The 20,868-nt window shown below is 30.1% G+C and overlaps 3 protein-coding genes across 5 annotated transcripts in view; 1 reads left to right on the top strand and 2 right to left on the bottom strand.

Moving 5' to 3' along the window:
• The window catches only part of LOC107446295 (putative monocarboxylate transporter 5), a 30,741-nt gene extending 27,608 nt beyond the window's left edge, over positions 1 to 3,133 (bottom strand). The window contains exon 1 of one of the 2 annotated variants that reach the window (XM_087163632.1): positions 2,790 to 3,100. In XM_087163632.1, the coding sequence (XP_087019758.1) occupies positions 2,790 to 2,985 (196 nt within the window). In that variant the 5' untranslated portion in view covers positions 2,986 to 3,100. Of the gene's footprint in view, positions 1 to 2,789 lie in introns of both variants that reach the window. The other variant, XM_016060904.4, reaches the window with a different exon arrangement.
• A 6,634-nt stretch (positions 3,134 to 9,767) lies between these two features.
• Ppcdc (phosphopantothenoylcysteine decarboxylase) lies at positions 9,768 to 13,293 on the bottom strand. Of its 2 annotated transcripts, none has more exons than XM_016060905.5 (2): positions 13,157 to 13,293; positions 9,768 to 11,477 (listed from the first exon to the last, which is right to left on the bottom strand). In XM_016060905.5, the coding sequence occupies exon 2, from the start codon at positions 11,461 to 11,463 to the stop codon at positions 10,882 to 10,884; it is 582 nt and encodes a 193-aa protein (XP_015916391.2). In that variant the 5' UTR covers positions 11,464 to 11,477; positions 13,157 to 13,293; the 3' UTR covers positions 9,768 to 10,881. The 2 variants fall into 2 exon arrangements, with proteins under 2 accessions (XP_015916391.2, XP_087019763.1); XM_087163637.1 differs by having other exon boundaries at positions 9,768 to 11,474; positions 13,157 to 13,260.
• A 166-nt stretch (positions 13,294 to 13,459) lies between these two features.
• On the top strand, positions 13,460 to 17,271 carry ND-B18 (NADH dehydrogenase (ubiquinone) B18 subunit). The gene is made up of 3 exons (XM_016060902.4): positions 13,460 to 13,724; positions 16,473 to 16,641; positions 17,110 to 17,271. Exons 1-3 carry the CDS (start codon positions 13,613 to 13,615, stop codon positions 17,186 to 17,188), a joined length of 360 nt encoding a protein of 119 aa, XP_015916388.1. The 5' UTR covers positions 13,460 to 13,612; the 3' UTR covers positions 17,189 to 17,271.
• Positions 17,272 to 20,868: the final 3,597 nt, after the last annotated feature.

Here is a 20,868-nt window from a genome sequence, read left to right on the forward strand (position 1 = left end):
TGGCAGCTCTGCTTGCCACGATCGGTCCAATAAGTCCGGATGTATCAGCTGGCTCCTGGTCTTAATCAGGTCGTCTAGTAAATAAGCCCTGTAGGTCACATCAGAGCAGTGGTGGCTAAAGGGGATAGAGTGCTCGCCTCCCAATGAGGTGAACCGGGTTCGAATCCCAGCGGTAAAATATCCTCAGTAGTGGACGACTCACGGGTTAGAGTCCCATTGCCGTTAGGCTAACCGTGGGAGGTTTTCCTCTCCATGTAACGCAAATGCGGGTTAGGTCCATAAAAAAGTTCTCCACGAAGGCAAAATTTTCCCAATACTTGATCCAAGAGTTCTCTTGTCTTCTGGATCGGATTCAAAATTGCAAGCTACGGAGTTGAACATTGGTAGTCGTAAGCCTTTAATTGTGTCAGCTGTTTAACGACGGTTATAAAATAAAATATAAAATCTAGGTCATGTCAGAAGATAAAAGTAAAAAAGGGGGTAAGATAACATTAATACAAAAAAGATACGAAATTCTCACATGGCTAGCCACGACGACAAGAGGAAATAAACCCTTGATCCGTCTACCGCTGATTTAAACGTCAACACTGTGGTCAGTGCGAATCGAGAGTAGAATTCGTATCTACTAGCTGCCACGGGGTATGAAATTTTAAATCTATACTGAATCCTAATAGTTAAAATTTTCAGCATCTTTAAGAAGAAAAATAGATACCAATTTCTAATTTTTGGCATCAAATCGAATTAAATCCAGTACTGTCAGTCTGGCGGCATATGATTTTTTTTATAATATTTATAACTTCGTGAATGTGGCTGTTTACATTCACTAAGGGTTCAATGTTTGCAATACAATTTCTCTAAACATATTTATGTGACTGAGTACCTTTGGAAATCTTTTGAAGTACGATTTTTAAAAAGGATTTTCTCTCCTGGCTCAATTATTTTCTAAACGAAAATATTAAAGTTTAACTTAAACAGAAATAAATTGCTAGAAAAGTAATTCCACTTTACAAATTGGTAATGCTGTTTTATCTCTGACACAGTCCAACATAGGTTCACAACGGCAAATTGATAAAATCGGACTGAATGCGAAATAGGGCCGTAAAGATCTTTCTCGAGTAAGAAAACAGCTAAATTTGATGAAAAATTTACCTATGTGCATAGCAATCGATTTAAGAAAAAAAGAAAAATATTATTACTATTAAATGCATAATGCTTTGAACAGATTATAAAACATTAAATACTATTTCTGTCGGAAGTAATTACTATTTAAATATATATATATATATATATATATATATATATATATATATATATATATATATATATATATATATATATATATATATATTCTAGGCGTATAAAACATTTCTAAGTATTCTTTAAAAAAATCTTCTTCAAAGGCGTACCAATTATTCTTTATGAGAATTCCCCTATAAGGCAACAGTTTTGAACAGGTGTACCATGAACAGGAGTTCCAAGAATTAAAACTATAAAATAATAATCAAATAAATGGAACCTTTAATTACACTTATATCATTTACACTTATTTCAACTCAAAGTTATTACACTATTTCAATTCAAAATAAAATAAATAAATTCAAAAACGAAGAATTATGATTCTTTAAGAGTTTTTCCATGATATCTAACGTTTAGAACTTTTCTCCTAACACTATAATTCATTTTATTTTTTCATTTTCAACCATGTGAACACTAAGAACAAAGAGCTCCTGATCAGTGGAAGTTTTTTTCTGACGTAACTCTTAAGTTTAAGACTATTTTTGATTTTAAAAAATTAAAAAAAAAACGATTAAAACATTTTATTCTTTACAATATGTACTTTCAAGAGCCATGGTGGCTCAGAGGATGGAGCTTCCAATGAGTTGGAGCCAGGTTCGAATCCCAGAGATGGCTGGTCGATACGAATTCCGCCCCCGGCTCACACCGATCGCAGTGTTGACATAAAATATCCTCAGTGGTAGACGGATCATGGGTCAGAGTCGCCTTGCCGTCAGGTTAACCGTGGGAGGTTTTCCTCTCCATGTAATGCAAATAAGGGTTAGTTTCCATTCAATTTAATTTTCGCTAAATTGTTCAATGTTTCCTTTTAAAATTTTGTTCGTTCAGATACACGTGGAAGGAGAGTTCTTTAACAATTCACACACTTCAAAGTTGTAATTTAAAGTAAATTAAATTTATTTTGCCTCCTCAAATATTTTTAAATAAAGTTCTTTTAAAGTCATTAAGTTTGATTAAATTTTCTCACACATTAACATTATTCCTTTTTTTTTTAAATTAACTTTTTATAGCTGTAGATTATATCTAATCTGATTTTTGTTAAAATAGAATTTAATGCAAGCAAAATAGAAGTTTGTAAAAAGTGGCTATTAAATAAAAAGGGCCTATCCAAATCGATCATCGACTCATTAGGTTAGAAGAAAAAGTGGAAAAAGGAAAAGTTATGAGTATCTACCGGCCACTGGTTACTCACTTAAAATTTAAATTTTCAGGCCTACCATATTGATGGGACCACTTTATGTTATTTTCACTGATTAATAAATATCCTTGAAAATGTCACTTACCTGCTTCATCCATTAAGTTTTTCCTTTAGGGTTCCACAGCCGAAATAAATTGGGAACCACTGCCCTAAAGCACACCTATTCATTGCTCGTAATGTTTTTTCAAATACAGAGAGATGTTTTAAAAATGAATTATGTTTCATACCGATTTTTCTATTGTAATGTTTTACAACACTCAGTAAAATTAATATAAAAGAAAAGTTTAGAGTTTACCTGAAAGATACCTAATTGCATTCCTTACGGTGAATGGCACAGATGCTTCCCGTCTGGTTACTTCATATTCGTCTATGATAGCTACATATAAGATTCCAATCATTCTTGTGATTCCTGACAGAATCATATTCACAATACAAGCCGCTAAGGCCACAACCCAAGCGTACCCCTTGTCTGGCTCTTCTAATTTGTACATTATTATTGAACAAAAATGAATAAATAAATAAAATGACTTTAAGAGTAACAGAAGTTATCAAAACATAACTCCCTGATGGTATTAATAGCTAACACGGCTCGCGGATTATACGTCACAGCTTGGAAGCCAACTCAAGATTTTGTCAGTTCAGCTGACAATCTTTGCAAAGCGTGACTATCTTTTGATTTTAAGTTCACGCATTTTCAATCGTGAGTAATTCCAAGGGTGATGGTGTTATTTCCTTAAAAGTAGTCATTTATTAGTAATAAATGCGGTGTCTGGTTTTCAGTCAAAGAATTAATTCAACGAGATGCTTATGATTAAATGAGAAAACCATCGATCTATTTTATGAGTAATTTTTTCTCATTATCCATGTACTTTGATTAATGATCATTAGTTTCTGAGGAATACTTTTGTTCGATTATTTTCGCTGAAGTGTTTGATCATCTCAAATTAAAGAACGAATTACCTATTATATTTGCCTAGTCTGGTGCTTTTTAGATGTATTAGTTTTTCGATTGCTCAAAGGATTCCTAATTTTATTAAAATTACTTTTGAAATTCTTTTCTCCTTTTATTATAATTAAAATAGTTTCTGCTGATTAATGTGTGTGACTGTCTAAAAATTAGGTTATTTTTAAGATTTATTTCTTCTTTCTTGATGGTATAATTTAATTAAAATTGTGATTTCACGTTGAAGATTCAAATGCATACGTGAAAGTTTAAAAGGAAAATTAACTTTTCTATATAGTTTAACGTCATGTATTCAATCAAGTTTCATTATTTAATCGGATATTCTTTCTTCATCGATGCACATGACAATTTCGTTTGTATGTTTTCTGAATTTAAGTCAATTGCGAGTGGCCAAAATCGCTTGCTGAGCCAAATCATGACCCGTCGTGTCTCCCTCCCTCCCCCCTTATATCTAATATTATTTTATTATCGTCGTTGAACAGTTGACCCAGTTATGAGTTTACAACTACTAATTATCAACTCTGCAGCTTTGTAATGTAATTTTGAGAACAATCCAGGAGACAAGGGGAACTCCTGGATCAAGTATTGGGAGAAATTTGCCTATAATATTATTAATTTTATAACCGTCGTTGAACAGCCGACCTAATTTAGGTTTTACGACTACTAATGTTCAAATCCGTAGCCTTGTAATTTTGAACCCAATCCAGAAGACAAGGGTATTGGGAGAAGTTTGCCTTCGCGGAGGACTTTTTGATGGAACTAATCCGAGTTTGCGTTACATTGAGATTAAAACCACGAAATCCTTCCATGGTTAGTCTGACGGCAAGGGGACTCTGACCCATGATCCACCACTGAAGACATTTCACGTCAACACTGTGGTCAGTGAGAGCCGGATGCGGGATTCGTATCGACCAGCCATCGCTGGGATTCGAACCCGGTTCACCTCATTGGAGGGCGACGCTCTATTCCTTGACCACCTAGGCTCAATATTATTAATTTTCGTTTTTATATTTATCGACTTTCAACGTCAATGCTCATACTGCTATATATTGCTGAATACATCGTTACATATACAGTTATATACTGAATACATCGTAAACTCGAAAATTTTGCGCCCTGAGCCCATATAACCCGCAACTGAAGAGAACGTGGAATTAGCGGCGAAAAAAATGGCTATTATTTTTTAAAAAATTAAAAAAGAAAGTAAGAAAATTCATTCTGTTAATGAAATTAAGTCGTAGACAAATTAAAAAATTACGGACAAACAAATTTTCCTCGTTTAAAATAAAAAATAAAAAAAAAATGCGAAATTTCGAGGAAAAAAATTTAACTTTGATCTTAAAAAATAATATCTTTTTAATTAGTCCATTGATGATAGTTTTAAATTCCTTACAAAATGAAAATAAATAAATAAAAGAAATAACAATAATAATAATGAAAAAAAAAAATTTCGCTCCGGTTTATGAAACATTATCATTCGAGTTAAAGATATTTAAGTCGTTGCTAGTTTGTAAAAGAGCTTCTTTTTTATGGCTGTATCTTTCTATCTCTAAAAATAAACAGAATACTATTTTATTTTATGACTTGCCTTGAACAGTCAACACAACTTTGAGTTTAGGACTATAAATGTTCAACACCGTATAACCTTGTAAGTTTGAACCCGACCCAGAAAACAAATCAACCCCTTGGGACAAACTAGCCTTCGTAGAATACTTTCTGTTGGAACTGATCCCCATTTACGTTACATGGAGAGAAAAGCCACGAAATGGTTAGTCGGTTAGCCCCACGGATAGGAGATTCTAATCCATGATCAGTCTGCTTCTAAAGATATTTTAACATCAGCACCGTGGTCTGTGCGAGTCGGATGCACAATTCGAACCTGGTTCCCCTCGTTGCGAGGTCAACACTCTATCCCTTAAGCCAGTGTTTCCCAAAGTGTGGTACGCGTACCCCCAGGGGTACGGGAACAGTTTAGCGGGGGTACGCGTTCTAATGCGAAATATTTTGCAACAAATGAAAATTTCAAAAAAATTTATTTAAAAACATGAAAATTTACGATTACGTAATTTCTATTAGCTATTTTTTGCAGAGATAACAGTTAATAATTAGTGGTGTCTACAGCCAGTTGTGATTTTCAGTTTTTGAGCAATTTTTTATAGTAAAAAATGCATTCCTTTTTTTATTAGGGGTACGGAACGTTACGAAAAATTTAGAAAGGGTACACAAAAGTCATAAGTTTGGGAAACACTGCCTTAAGCCACTGCGTCTTGCAGAATAGCATTTAAGATTTATGGTTAGATAAAGTATCGTTTTTATTCATACAAAATTTCATTTTGTTTTCGCTATTTTATATTTTGCACATTTATACGATCTAAGAAAGGTGAAGAAATTTAAAAAATTGTTGTCCTGTTAAATAATATGTTTAAAACCAAAGCTCTTCCTCAAATAAAAAAGTAAAGAGAGGAAATTTTTCCGGTTGATGTGACAGTGTGTCGTAACAAAAATACACCCGCAGAACACATATGGGTGGTGCTCTGCGGAGTCAAGGTCTGATGAGTCATATTTGCAACCAAGAAGAAATAAAAACTCAGCTTACATAACTTTGAATACATCATTTGTGTGCTTTCTTAATTAGGACTATATTTAAAGAAACATAATTATTTTCTCCCATTCATAGACACATGAATGTTCTCTAATGTTAAAGAAATTAATTCCAAACACGTTTTTACTGTTGTAACTCCAATTATTATTGACACCCAACCGTTTAATTAGGTATAAAATATCTATTGCATTGAAAACGGTGTATTTAGGACCGCAAGGACTTAATTTTAAAAAAATTATGCACAAATATTATGACAGTTTATTTTATTTTTTATTTATAATTAGCGAAAAATAAAGAACTGACAAAAGAAAAAAAATTATCATATACTGATAATATTGATGTAGTAAGACACTAATTGTGAATAAAAATGTCTCATAATAGTCAAAAGCGAGAAATAATCTTTACTTGAGAACGAAAATACAATTCTATTTAAACTATTTGTATTAAATATTATACTATCCTCCCCTCTGACAGTATTAAAAAAAAATTTTGATTACTTTTTTTTATTAAAAAAAAACTTGGCAGATGGTTCAAGTGAGATTTTATTCCTGATTCGAAAATAAAGTTTTAGTCGCTATTGTTTAGTTCTTCATTGCTAGGCGAATTTGTTTTTCATATTTTGGAACTTCTCTTTACAATAAAAATACCACTGCGATTCAGTAAGTATATATTTCAGTGATTTGCACATGATCAAGACTTTCTTATTTTAATTAAACATCGATTGAATAAGTAATTACTTTATCTATCATATTAAAACTACGAAATATAGCGGACACCTTTATGAATGTTTAACAAATGAATTGTTTCTGCACTATCTCAGCGCTGACCAATACTGGAAGATTCAAACATGGCCGACGATTTGAAAATTCGATGAACGAAAAACGGAGGGAAATAAAAATGCATGATATGCTACTTTGAAACTGTGTTAAGTTCTTACCAAGTTCCAAAATTGAATAACTTATCTTGAAAATCGATGACGTTACCACCTGAGAAAGCTATAAAACGAAACTCAGTAGCATAACGGACCATTCAAAGTGAAAATATTTATACTGGCATATGGTAACTACCTTTTCAAACTGTTAAACGTTTTTGCTACAGTGGCTATTTTGAAAACAATGCTTTATAGCTTTCCTTAGAAAGTAGCACCATCTGTTGATGAACTAAGTATTTAATTTTGAAATTGGGGTGAGAATAAATACTTTAGCTTCCTAAGCAGAACGTAAAATCTGTATATCCTTCCGTTTTTCTTTGCTATTTTTCTAACCGCCGGTCATTTTAAGAAAATAGAACTTAATAGAATAGAACTTAAATATTCAATAAACTGTGCATAAAGATAGGAAATTAGTTCCATAGCAATGAAAATCTTAACCAAAGAAAGTAAATTCAAATTTCCACTAAAATTTGTATTAGTTCATAAAATTTGGGGAAGGGGAGAATTTGTGCAACAGAAAACTAGTGATTTAAAATAAATTCTGGTGATTAGCAAGAAAAGAAAAAAAAATTAAAAATAATTTTTGCCTAAAAAGAATTATATATATATATATATTTTAGCTTACCGATATAATTATTTTTAATTTTATGATCTTTCAATTATCTTATGAAAATTGGGGATAATTTTCCTTATTCTATAAATGTATGGAATAACTCCCCCCGCTTTGAATTTTCGTGCCTTTAAGTTTTACACTCTATACCATAGGGCAAAATCTTCTTCTTCTTAAGGGTCAGATACCAGCCAAGGCCATCTCAGTCAGTTTACCCTATCTAGATCTATTCCATGCTATATTTCTCCGCCCAATAACTCTCAAATCCTTTAACCATTTCACTACTCTTAACTAACCAGTGTGTTCTAGATCTTCCTCTTTTTCTTTTGCCCTCTGGTGTTTGGAAGGTTATTTTTTAGCAAGATTTTCATCTCTATTTCGAAATACATGTCCTAGCCACCTTATTTGAGAAACCTTAATCATTTTTACTAAATAGGTTCTTTTTATTTTGGTTGTAATGAATTCTCCAGGTTCTGTTTCTTCTTACTGCACCAAAAATGTTTCTTAATATTTTGGGCAGAATCAGATTCCCTAAAATCAAATAAAAATAGATTATTCATAACTATTCATATTAAATTGCCCTAAATAAAAAAGATTATGCTTCTATGTAAAGTAAAAGTGCAAAGTGAGTGAGAGATAATAATTATGGATGTTTCTTTGCTTTTCTCAAATGAGCAAGAATATTTCTCCTTTGAATACTTATCTCAATCAAACAAAACAAAAAGTGGGAAGTGAAAAATATGATATTCAAACTACAGTTTTCAACACATGGGACTGACAGAGAATTAAAAATCAAAATGCAATACTGATCCAGTAAGTAATGCAAAATATATATATATATATATATATATATTTTTTAAATGAATAAGAACCTAAAGACCATTTTGTTATTATGCAAGGAAGAGCAGTTTTTATTATTAATTTTCAAAAAAGAAGCATTTGTTAAGATTAAAGTAGAAAATTTTATAAGACATACAATTTTTCATTAAAAAATTTGGATTTTATTGTAAAATAAAGCTCTTGTCAAACCATAATAATCTTATTTATTAATGCAGAGGAAGATATCAAAGACTTGTGGTTAAAACTCAGAAGTGGTTGGACAAAAATGTTACAATTATCTAGCAAGTCAATTTAAAAAAAAGAAAGGGCTTCAAATTAAACAACTTTTAGTTTTCATCATTTTGTTTTCAATGATTAGGATATTCATATCAAAATGACCAACCTTTCCCCAGAGAACACTGAATCAATGTTCAAAAACTTTTTGGTTTCTTTCTCTTTTTGGAATGCAAGTTTCAACACAGTTAAAAAAAAATCTATTGATCCTTTGTTTATAATTAATGTGAATTATGCCACGAAAAATAGCTTACACTCCAATTTCGAAAACCAAATTTTACAAAGGTGAAAAACAAAAAGAAAAAATCTGTGGTAAAATATGCACTCTAAAAAGAGAAACAAAACAAAAAAAATTTGAATATCGATTCTGAGTTTTTCCAGTGCACCCATACCAAATTGGATATTTTAATTTTAGATAGAACATGACTCCCTATAATGAACCAGATGATTACATCTAAAGCATGTTTAGAATGTTTCACAGAACAAACAAGACTATCTTCCCACAATTACTCAATATTAATTTCAGTTATTTTTTAAAAATAAACTTAAGAATATAGGATTCAAATTATTGCGTTTTTTTTTTAATTAAATTCCCTTTTATTTTAAATTCTATGTGTAATCTTTTTATTGAGTCAAAATAAGTTTTATGTGCAAGAAAGCAAACTGGTTGCATCAGACACTGAGCTTGGAGTCAACAATTAAAAGGTTCAATATAAAAGCATCTTTCAAGAAATTGTTTCTTCTTACATACTTTGCTCTATTCTATTATTTTCTTTGATTGATACCACCTAGCATGAAAGATTCCTACAGAGGTTACTGTTTAACAGACTAACTAAAATATTAAGTTTAAAAAACAAAATGAAAATTCCATTTTTTGAAATGCAAATATTGTTTTCATTATTTTAAATAAATACAAAATAGCAATTCAAAATATTCATCTTTAAGATTAAAATGCTAATGAGCTTATCTTGGAGTACAGATAGCTCTTACCAATTCATACCCAGAAATTGAAAGCAATAAACGTACTATTTTAATGGGGGAAAATATTAAATACCTTTAAAATATTTATTTATTTTATTCATACATTATTTATAATAAATATATATTCTTATTCTCATAACAACAGATACATATATTCAGTTATAGACAATTAAATATTATATATGGCACTTAGTTGGCAGTTTTTAAAAGAAACAATTTTAAAAATTGAACCTAGAAAAATGATATCTTGTTTCAAGATATTCTAAACAATCCATGTAAAATGTCTTCCCAATAATAATCTTATAATTGATATTTGCATACAATTCTTATCAGTACTCATGAAAAAATAAAAGTGAAAGTTAAAAAGAAACAGAACAACAGAAAACTAAATCAGGTACAATAAACATAAAATAAGAATTTAGCGAACAGCTAAAGAGATAAACAAAAATGAATAATACAATCCTATAAGTTTACATTTCAAAAACACTATGATAAATACGGAGAAACCTCAGCTTGTGAACATTCCAACCCAATGGACACCAAACATTATAGAAATTGTCTCAAAGAATTGTCAAGGTAAATAATTTAAAATAAACTTTTAGCAGATCTTTTTATCTTGTTGGATATATGGTAAATGAATTAAGCTAGTAGTACTTAGTAGCTTGTACTCTTAGCTATTCTCTTTCCATATTACTCATTTTAATTTATAAAGTTTAAATAAATATTAATGCCTTTCCTTGTTTCTCATTTTAAATTTTTTTTAATCATTATGTTAATTTAAATAAAACATTTTAGAACTTTATGCATCTCAATAAGCTTGTTGATCGTCTAAATGAACCATTTTCAGTTCTGAGGGTTTGTACAGGGTCTCCTAATTGAACACCTTAAGTCCTGAAGGTGTCCCCTTTACTGAGGTTTCATAATAATAAGAAACATATATGAATAAACACGAGTTAAAATAAATATACTTGTATACATTATCTATATTAGAGAAATATAGACACATTTTTACACAAATCATAATCATAAACTTTGAAAATGTTAAATACATACTGATAATACAGCTGCAAATACAAAGTAAGGATAACATGATTCACATTATAAAAAATCATATAAAATCTCAAAATGTACTAAAAAAACATCACTGTATAAAATCTATATAAACTTTCGCTTCAGAAAAACAACTTCAACAACTGAACATTCGAGACACAACTTCATTAACTATTGTCCCAACTTCTGCCATACCACCATAACCAACATCACCGCAAGCCAATCTTTTGGCAACACAAGGTATCTCAAAATAACCCAACTCTTTTAAAGTTTTGACATGTTTTGCCGTAAGTGGGTGGTCCCACATGTATGTGTTCATGGCAGGACAGAAAAACAGTGGTTTTAGGCGATCCCAAGCTCTGATGGTGCACGTGAGAAGATTGTCACATATGCCATTAGCCATTTTAGCCAAAGTATTAGCATCTAGTGGGGCTACAATAAGAGCATCAGCCCAACGCCGTAGTTGGATATGAAGAACTGGATCGGACATTTCTTTCCAGGTAGCCCATTCATCATCATCTGAATAAACTGGGACATTTTCGGGCATTTCTTTCATGGGTATGAAGTGGAAAGCATGTTTTGTGGCTATCACCTTTAATTCCATATGTCTACCATCAATTGCTTGTTTTAAAAGGCTCTTTAAAAGTTCAGGTAACTTTATACTGGCTACACTTCCTGTACATCCAATCAGAACATGAAGTTTTTCACAAGGCTCCATAATATGTTTAGCTTCTAGAAAACAAGAAGAAATAGGCATCATCAATATTGATCATCATAAAAAGCTTAGTTTTTAGAAAATGAAGAAAAAATAAGCATCATCAATATTCACAAAAAGTTTATTCTAAACACTATTCTCAATACTGAATAATAAGTTCAGATTTTAGAAAGTGAAGAAACATTAGACATCATCACGATAAGTTTAGTTTCTAGAAAATTAAGCATCATCATAATGAGTTTAGTTTCTTTAGAAAATTAAGAACCAATAGGTATCATAAATATTTATCATCAAAATAAATTTAGTTACTAGAAAATCTAGTAAAAATAGGTTTTAACTATATTCATCATCATAATAAATTCAGTTAAATTTATTACGATGCACTATTTAGTAAAGTGCAAATTGAGGAAAAAAATAAGCACCATCAATATTTTTAGTAATACTTATGTCCTCAAAATACTGTAAAGAGAAACAAAATTAATAATTAAAAAGGATATAATAAATTTTCTTAAATCTTAGTAAATAGAGGATATTACAACACATAAGGGTTAGCAGGAAATAGTTGTTCATGAATTTTCATGAACTATTATGATTTATGGATTGTTAAGGATCTATTTTTCAGTTTGAAAATACTCGTCTTTATAAAATAAATTTATATATTATGTCCTGGAATATTTAGAACTCTTATAGACACCAAACTAACATGCTGGTATTACATAGTTTGGAGTAGAAGACAGTTGTTTTGCTTTTCGGTAGGGTCACCTGAAATAATATTCATTTTTCTATGCCTTCTCATTAGAAATGGGTTTGTTTTCGCTTCAAACTTTAACAGGTGGATTTCTCATGATGGCAGGATAGTAGATTAGTTTTAAAAATTTAATAGTAAGCCTTAAACTTAAATACAATTTTAAAGTACTTTCTAGGGATTAAAATTTGGGTTAAAACAGCTGTAGTAAACCAATTCAACTTTTCAAAAGTAACAAACAAAATTAGAATTTTATAAATAGCCTTAGAAGTTGCTTTGAATAGCTGTACTTAGCTGAAGATAACACATCCAAGTCCCATTGCTTTACAGAATGTAAAACAATTGACTAGGTGAAATATAAAGATTTTTTTTTTTTTTTAAATCCTGCTTCATAAATGGGCCTATGATAATCGGTTAACTTAGGATGAACCTTTTTCAAATCTGAGTGAGCAATAATTTAGTTTGTTGCACCGATAGAGTTTCTGGCTATTATCAGAGTTGATTGTTTTTATTTGTGAAATCAATTGTCTCAATGCAAGAAAAAGAAACTTTGGGGGAAGATTTCCATAACTTGATCTGTGGCAGACTTATCGCCAAGTCTTCTCAACTTCTCAGCAGCAGGCCGCGAGAAACTAATAAATTTGTATTTTTTAAATCGCAGAAAGGGACCTAATCAAAGGGTGTGACCTCTACATTTTTTTTTTTTTTTTAATTTTTTCCGTTTGAAATCAATTTGGCCCATTGTCGATTGTAGTTGGCGTGATAGATCGCGACACAGAAATATCCGCACACAAAGTGTGTAAAATATCTACTTTGTTTCATTTTATTAAACATCAATTTGGATATTGGAATTTATAAGTTTTCATAAATTTTCTGAAGTACTGTAAATTATATTAAAGTTATTTGATTAAAAGCCAGTTTAGGAACGTATAAAAATAAGTAAATACTGACCAAATTATAATTGTGTGTTAATTACTAGAAGTAAATGAAAGAACCATTAGCGAAAACCAGGAAAAAACTATCAAAAACAAAACAAAGGCCTGAACGCACATCAGTTGCACAACTACTAAATTAGCTTGCAGCTTTTTTATTTTGCTAATGTATAGATGTGAGCGCATACATTGATAAAAAATTTCAATAAATTATGAAAAACGACGTTTGCTTGAATTATGCGTCAACTTTTGACTAAAATGTTAAAAAATAATATGATTTATTTAATTAAGTAAAGCAAAAAAAGTGACTAAAAATACGAATATAGGCAGACGGATGCGTACCTATGTATCCCTAAAGGGTCATCATCAAAATATAAACAATTTTATCACTGGGCTGCATTTGAGTGTAACTTTGAGGCTTCTGCCTATAATTTATATTTAATTGTTTGATAATATTCTTTCATTTCATCTGAATATGGGTAGCAGGCAGTCTATCTGGTTTCAACCAGATTTGGCTGAACCAGAGCAGCCGTTTGTATCTAACTTCGACCCAATGTTAGGATTTCCGAATGGAAGGAAAGTTAGAAGTAAGAGATTAAGTATTATTTTAATTTACTTGTGCGTATACAGTATTATTTTGTTATTACCATCCTTATCATATTCAAGAAAATTTTTATTTTCGTGTACAGTCACCTTAAGTTCGCAGGCATCTCTTACACATAAAAGAGCAAAAACTACTACAGCTTTTATGAATCCACAATGGAGACTATTTATGCTATTTACTCAGATATTAACTGCTAATATCTTACTTATAAGTAGCATTAATTTTTTACAATGAGCCATAGGAATTAGGCAATATTTCAGTATTGTGAACAACGCAAAAATAATCATTAAGTCATTATCATGCAGTTGATCTTGAAATTGTGGGGGTGAACTTCTGAATCTGGTAGAGATGTAACGGATAGTGATTTGGCTGAATAGCAAATATCTTTTTTTTAAAAATCATTAAATATTATGTTTTTATATAAATAAGTTTAATCATTATTGGCAATTAGCCCAAACTTAGCTAGATTATTGGTATGGGATGAAGGGGTAAAACCTCTAATATTTATTTATTGGAAATATTTAAGATAAATAAAAAAAACTGACTTATAACAATAGAAAAAAATTAAGTTGTAAAAAAAAATAGAAATATTATAAATTATTTAAAAAAAAAAAAAAAAAAAAATGCTAAAAGTAATATTTTTAGCAACAAAAAAAAAGTATCCATAAAGCATTAAAAGGAACATAGTCTATCAAAAACGCTTTTGAAAATGACTATCACTATCATAAAAATGCCCACAAAAGATAACATTCAAAAGCATAACAGAAAATATAAAAATCGATCTTAGTTCTCGAAAGAAAATTTTTCAGCTGAACATCTCAGTTTTTCAATTATAGTTTTTCATATTATAAATTATAAAAAAATACCCTGAATAGATGAAATATCAACCCTAATGGAAACCCTTTTAATTGCTGTATCATAATAAAAATGTAGCAAAAGCTCTATAGAAACCAAAACAAAAATCGTTCATAATTTTTTAACTAAGAATTTAATGCTAAAAATCTCAATTTGGCTTTTTCATATGGCAGTATTTTTAGAAAAAAAGTGATGTTATGAAAGTAACATCATTAGAAACGCTTTTTAAAAAATACTGTGCCAAAATAAAAATGCTTAAGGGAAAAATTAATAAAAAAATGAAAAGAGTAAGAAATTTTTTTTTAATATAACTTGTTGAAAAACACAGTTTTTTTTTTGTCTTAACATACAGGAAGATAATGACAGTAAAAGAATAATCTTATCAGAAATAAACCGTTAAAATGCCATGCTATAATAATAGCAGAAAAACTGCAAAAACGAGAAGAAGAAAATTTTTTTTCAATTCTTAAAAACAAACAAATTGACTTGCCTGAATATAATTACAAAACTCAGCAGTACAAAACATGTGGTTCAATACAAAGTATTCTAATTTCAATTTTTCAAATTTCCCTTTTCCATTTTTCTTACAGAATATAAATTTGCAAGCACAGGAAATTTCAGAACTTAACTAATAAATGTAAAAACTATTTCTGATAATGTATAGTAAAAAATACTATTTTAAATTATTGTTTATTTAATCTATTCAAATTCAAGAAAGAAAAAAAACTTAGTCAAAAAAATACATTGCCGAATGTTTGGCCAAATATTCGGTAAACGGTCAGAATAGGCTGAATATCGAATAGTGGCCAAATATTCGTTACATCTCTACTTCCTGACTGAACTGCTGTTGAGGGAGTGCTGAACTATTTTATTATTTCTTATATACAAATACAACAATCTATGTATGTACAAAAATTTGTAAATATTTATTTTTAAACCAATATGATTATCTGTTAGAGTGTAGAATAGCATACCTTTTTGATTGGACACTGTAATTTGAGGTTTTTACTCTATATGAAATCTTCAATCAACTTATTATTTGTATACATTAATTTCTTATTATTAGAAATTTCTCTTTTATGTAATTTTCCCTGTTTTCCCAAAGAATATATAAAATTACCAAAATAAGAGGGGCACTAATGTAAACTTTTACCTGGTTTTATTATCAACTTCAAACATAACACTTTGAAAAAAATTTAGTTACACTAGTTAATTTTTATTTTCATAGATGCAAAAGAGCCCAGAAATTCAATTTTAATTTTGCAAATAATTATCTAGATTAATACTTATGTAAAATTTACTTTTAAGCACCTCCTAAAACTGGTTTAATGATTAAACAAGTTATTTTATTCATGAGAAATGGCAATCTAGAAAAAACCCTATGAAATCCTATTTTTTTTCCCCTTTCTCTCTCTCTTTTTTTCTTTTCTTTGTTAGTATAAACCAATAAGTATACTTCTTTAGATTCTGTACGTAACAAATAATAAACACTGTTGTTTCTAATTTTATTATGTGGGGAAGATTTTAGTATAGTTAAACCAGCAGCAATAAAGTCCCCAAATTTTGGTGACAACCGGGCACTTTCATGCAAAAAATTAAAAAAAGTATCACAGAAGAGAACCAACTCGAGGGGTATATAACTTGTAGCCAACCTCACATAGATTGCATTTTTAAACAAAAATCCATTTGGCACTGTGGAGATGATAGTTGACACAAACAGAAGTACTAATATGGACCCCACTAAATAAGTTATATTAAATTATGTATTGAAAACTAGTTAGTATTTTTTTAAATAACATAATATTAAAAAAAAAACATATCTATCCATTAAAATTATCAATGTAGAAATTAATTCGTTTTATATTAATCTATGTAGCTGTGAAAACTACCGTAGAAGAAATGGAATCTGCTCAAATACCTCCAGACTTGCGAGATTACTGCATAGATTACTATATGAAATATCTGGAATGCAGACAGAAAGTTTTTCCATGGAATTACAAATGCGCTCATGAGATTCATGACTATCATAATTGCCAATTTCAAGAGTAAGTAAATAAATATTACGCTTTTCTAAGAATAAAATTACTTCCTAGATTGTACTTTATTAAATTTCAAACTGTGTTAATATTTAAATCATAAAAAGAAATTGTTGCTGCGCCTTCTTTATTTTATTTTACATCATCTTAAAATGGCCACCGAGAATTAAAGAGTAACAAGAGCTTCTTAGGAATTACTTATCGTCATAGAATGTTTATTTTCTACTTAGTTTTGCATTCAATTTTCAAAAGTTCAACCAAAAGTAATGATAAACATAAATATTTTTAAAATTAAGACTTATTTCAGTTTTCTGTGTGGTTAATTATCTCTTGCGGTTAGTTCGGGGAAAATTAAATTGTGTTAACTGTATGCTAAATTACTGTGAGTAATATACTAAATTTATCTTTAGTATAAGACTCAATCTATAGTTCTAGATTTAATAATATTTTGCAGTTAAAGTAATGTTTTTTTACTAGCCATGAATTACGAATGAAAGAATATGAACGTGAAAGAAGACTACAAGAGAAGCTTGCTAAACAAGAAGCTGAAGATTAGATAAAAATTATTTTGTACAAAAACTTTCTGTGTAGCATTAAACTTTTACTATTTAGAAATTAAATTGTGTTGTTGAACTATTTCAGACAGTTTATTCAATTGTTAATTAGTGTTTACTTTTATTGTTATGCTTAACAGTCATACTTCTTTATGATCTTTACTAGGGATGTAACAGATATTTGGCTACCATTTGGTATTCGGTTGGTCGAATATTCGGCGAAATATTATTTCTGAAAAATGTTTTTGATAAATTTTTTCGGGGCGAAATTTTAATAGATTTAATAAAAAATAATCTATAAAATTGTATTTCATACTATACATTATTAGAAATAGTATCTATATTATATTAAACGCTAATACGCATTTATCAATAAAACCGATGATATTTCTTTTCTCTCGTTGGCAACAGTTTTCATTTTTAATTGATAGGCTTCGGCGCGCAAGAGCACGTAGTGAGCATCATATGTCTAATCGGGTGAATTCTCACCGCATTATCAAAAAAATTCTCACAAAATTATCTTCATCGAAGCCGATGCTTTACATCCGGCGTTCAGTACTATTTCATATTGTTTTACAACACGTGGTTTTAACCCTCTGGTGGGAAAGACTTTAAAGCAAAACTTACAACAGTTACTTTTCTCAACAACTGAAAATTTAGAACAGTGTGATTAGGAAAAATATGTGAACTGTTTGCAATTTCGAATTAATATTGAAATGCATAGGTTTAGAATTTTCTACAGAGAAAAGTTTTCGGAACTTCAGTGTTCAAAAAAGTATACAAAAGCTAGACGTTAAGAACGTATCCAATGAGCGAGCAAAGCGAGCATCGGATTGCGAAGCAATCGGAAATGAACTGCAAAAGCAGTTTCGGGGGTTGCCGAGCGCCAGCGAGCAGGGGGCGAAGCCTCCTAGTTTAAACATATTTACGTTCTATAACTTGTTAATTTATGTTCTGAAAGACATGGAAAAGCGAAATTTGAAGACTTGATACTTGATTACTTTATACTAAGCCAAGAATTTTGTAATGCTGATTTTTATTTCTCATTTGTATTATATTGAGGCAAATCATCGTTTTTTCACCACCCTATGTTTTAAAAATTGAGGTTTGAGTTACTGTTTTAAAAATTAAAACTTTTTTTAAATTTTATTTGTTTTGTTTTTCTAGGTTAACTAAAGCAAAGCATGTTAAAGATGTGCTTTTAATAGATTTTATTTCTTTATTCTCACTCTTTTCTTGTACAGTAAGACAAACTAGTAACATAGAAAACTGTGATTTTTAATATTAAAGTTTTATTTCAGAACTAAAAATACTTTTTTTCTGTTCCTCTTTTGGATTTTTATTAACCTTTCTTTTTATTAGCGTTTTTAATATGTCAGTATTTTTTAAAGAGCTCTTCTAATGAACGTTATTCTTTTATGGTCACTTTTTTTTAAAAGTACCGCAATGTAGTTAAATTAAGATTAAATCTTTTTTTTAAAATTTAAGAACTATTTTTGTTTTGGTTTTTATCTAGCTTTTTCTTTTTCAAAAAACTTATGTTTATACAGATGTTTTTATGTTATGATGTGATAATTAAGAGGGTGTGAATTAAACTTTAATCTTTATTTTTTCTTGAAAATACAGTAATTGGAAAACTGAAATGTTTAGTTTTAAAATTTTCTTTCAAAAATTAAGATCGATTTTTATTTTTCTATTTTACTTTTGTAGATAATCTTTGTTTTTTATAGGTTTTTTTATGATGGAGCTGCATTTCTAATAGATATCTTTTTTTTTTTTTTTTTTAATGTTTTATGAATAATTTTGTTTTCCAGAAAATATTTTTAACTGAAGTTTTGTTTAAAAAATTTAAGATGATATTTTTTCCTATTTCTTTTCAGCTTTTTTTAATAACTGTTAGTCTGTTTTTTTATTTTAAATATTTTAAATTTTAATATCTAATGATTTTTATTATCTTAAACATTTCTATTAAAGTCTTTTCCTTTTACACCATACCAATAATACAGCTAAGTTTGGATTATTTTTCAATAATGACTAAACTTATTTCTATATAAAGAAAAAATATTTATTAATGATTTTTTTAATAAAAAATTTGCTAATTGACTGATTTTTTAAGCCGAATATTCAACCAAATCATTATTTGTATTGTTACATCCATATTCTTTAGTAAGAAACCATTTAATGTCAATTTCCTAGAAAACTCTTAGAAAATGTTTAGTAAATTTACAAAAAAAAAAAATAATAATAATAAAAAGGCAGAAGATTAATTTTCTGTTTTTAGGAGGAAAAAAGTTAACAGACTTGCATTTTAAAATTTACATCACCCATCACATCATAAAATCATTCTACTTATGATAAAGGAAGTAAATTTTTTAAAAAAAATTTTTTTCTCTCAATTCTCTTTTAAATACAAGTGCTTGAAATGCAACTTAAAAGATTTTTTTTTTAAATGCTCATAAGAAGAAAACAAAAAATTTTTTTTCTAAATGGCTTGAATAAAACTAGATAAATTTAGCCCTTTCAAAAAATTGATACAAAATATCAATAAAAATTATATTCTTATTTGTGATTTAAAGTGCAATTATTTTCTTAAGCAGAATACAATTATTACACATTTTTAAAATTAATGTTCTCTCAACTAACTCCTCTTGTATGATCTATCCTTAACATGCATCCATAACCCTAATCAACTAAACTCAGTGGCGCAACAGCTCAAAGAGGGCCAAGGCCTACTGTGCCCATCTCAGTTTTCTTGACCTTTGGCTCTGGGGTGCAGGAGCAGATGTTCCGATTAGGTGGTCAGCCGAACGCGAAACCCCCAGCATTTAGTTCCCAAGCATGCTTGGTACTCATTTATCGACCCACTGAAGGGATGAAAGGCTGAGTCAACCTTGACTCTGACCGAGAATTGTGCGAAACCCCCAGCATTTAGTTCCCAAGCATGCTTGGTACTCATTTATCGACCCACTGAAGGGATGAAAGGCTGAGTCAACCTTGACTCTGACCGAGAATTGTGCGAAACCCCCAGCATTTAGTTCCCAAGCATGCTTGGTACTCATTTATCGACCCACTGAAGGGATGAAAGGCTGAGTCAACCTTGACTCTGACCGAGAATTGTGCGAAACCCCCAGCATTTAGTTCCCAAGCATGCTTGGTACTCATTTATCGACCCACTGAAGGGATGAAAGGCTGAGTCAACCTTGACTCTGACCGAGAATTGTGCGAAACCCCCAGCATTTAGTTCCCAAGCATGCTTGGTACTCATTTATCGACCCACTGAAGGGATGAAAGGCTGAGTCAACCTTGACTCTGACCGAGAATTGTGCGAAACCCCCAGCATTTAGTTCCCAAGCATGCTTGGTACTCATTTATCGACCCACTGAAGGGATGAAAGGCTGAGTCAACCTTGACTCTGACCGAGAATTGTGCGAAACCCCCAGCATTTAGTTCCCAAGCATGCTTGGTACTCATTTATCGACCCACTGAAGGGATGAAAGGCTGAATCAACCTTGCCCAGCCCGAGGATCGAACCCAAGACCTGTGACACGGTAGCGTATCCATAACCCTAGAAACCTAAAAATCATTAAAATAGAAGTTATTTCCTCCAATTAATTTTGTCTTATTTAATGCACAATCCAGCATTTAAAAATTCACACTTTGACCTGCATAAATATACCAGTTT

Source organism: Parasteatoda tepidariorum, chromosome 5, assembly GCF_982258835.1.
Source record: "Parasteatoda tepidariorum strain Cologne lab strain chromosome 5, Ptep-v5.0, whole genome shotgun sequence".
Taxonomy (NCBI): Eukaryota; Metazoa; Arthropoda; class Arachnida; order Araneae; family Theridiidae; genus Parasteatoda; species Parasteatoda tepidariorum.

Coding starts and splice junctions, on each gene's coding strand:
- Ppcdc (XM_016060905.5), bottom strand. CDS start 11,463: ATGGAGCCTTGTGAAAAACTTCATGTTCTGATTGGATGTACAGGAAGT.
- ND-B18 (XM_016060902.4), top strand. CDS start 13,613: ATGGGTAGCAGGCAGTCTATCTGGTTTCAACCAGATTTGGCTGAACCA. Junction 13,725..16,472: donor GAATGGAAGGAAAGTTAGAA/GTAAGAGATTAA, acceptor TAATCTATGTAG/CTGTGAAAACTACCGTAGAA. Junction 16,642..17,109: donor CATAATTGCCAATTTCAAGA/GTAAGTAAATAA, acceptor TTTTTTTACTAG/CCATGAATTACGAATGAAAG.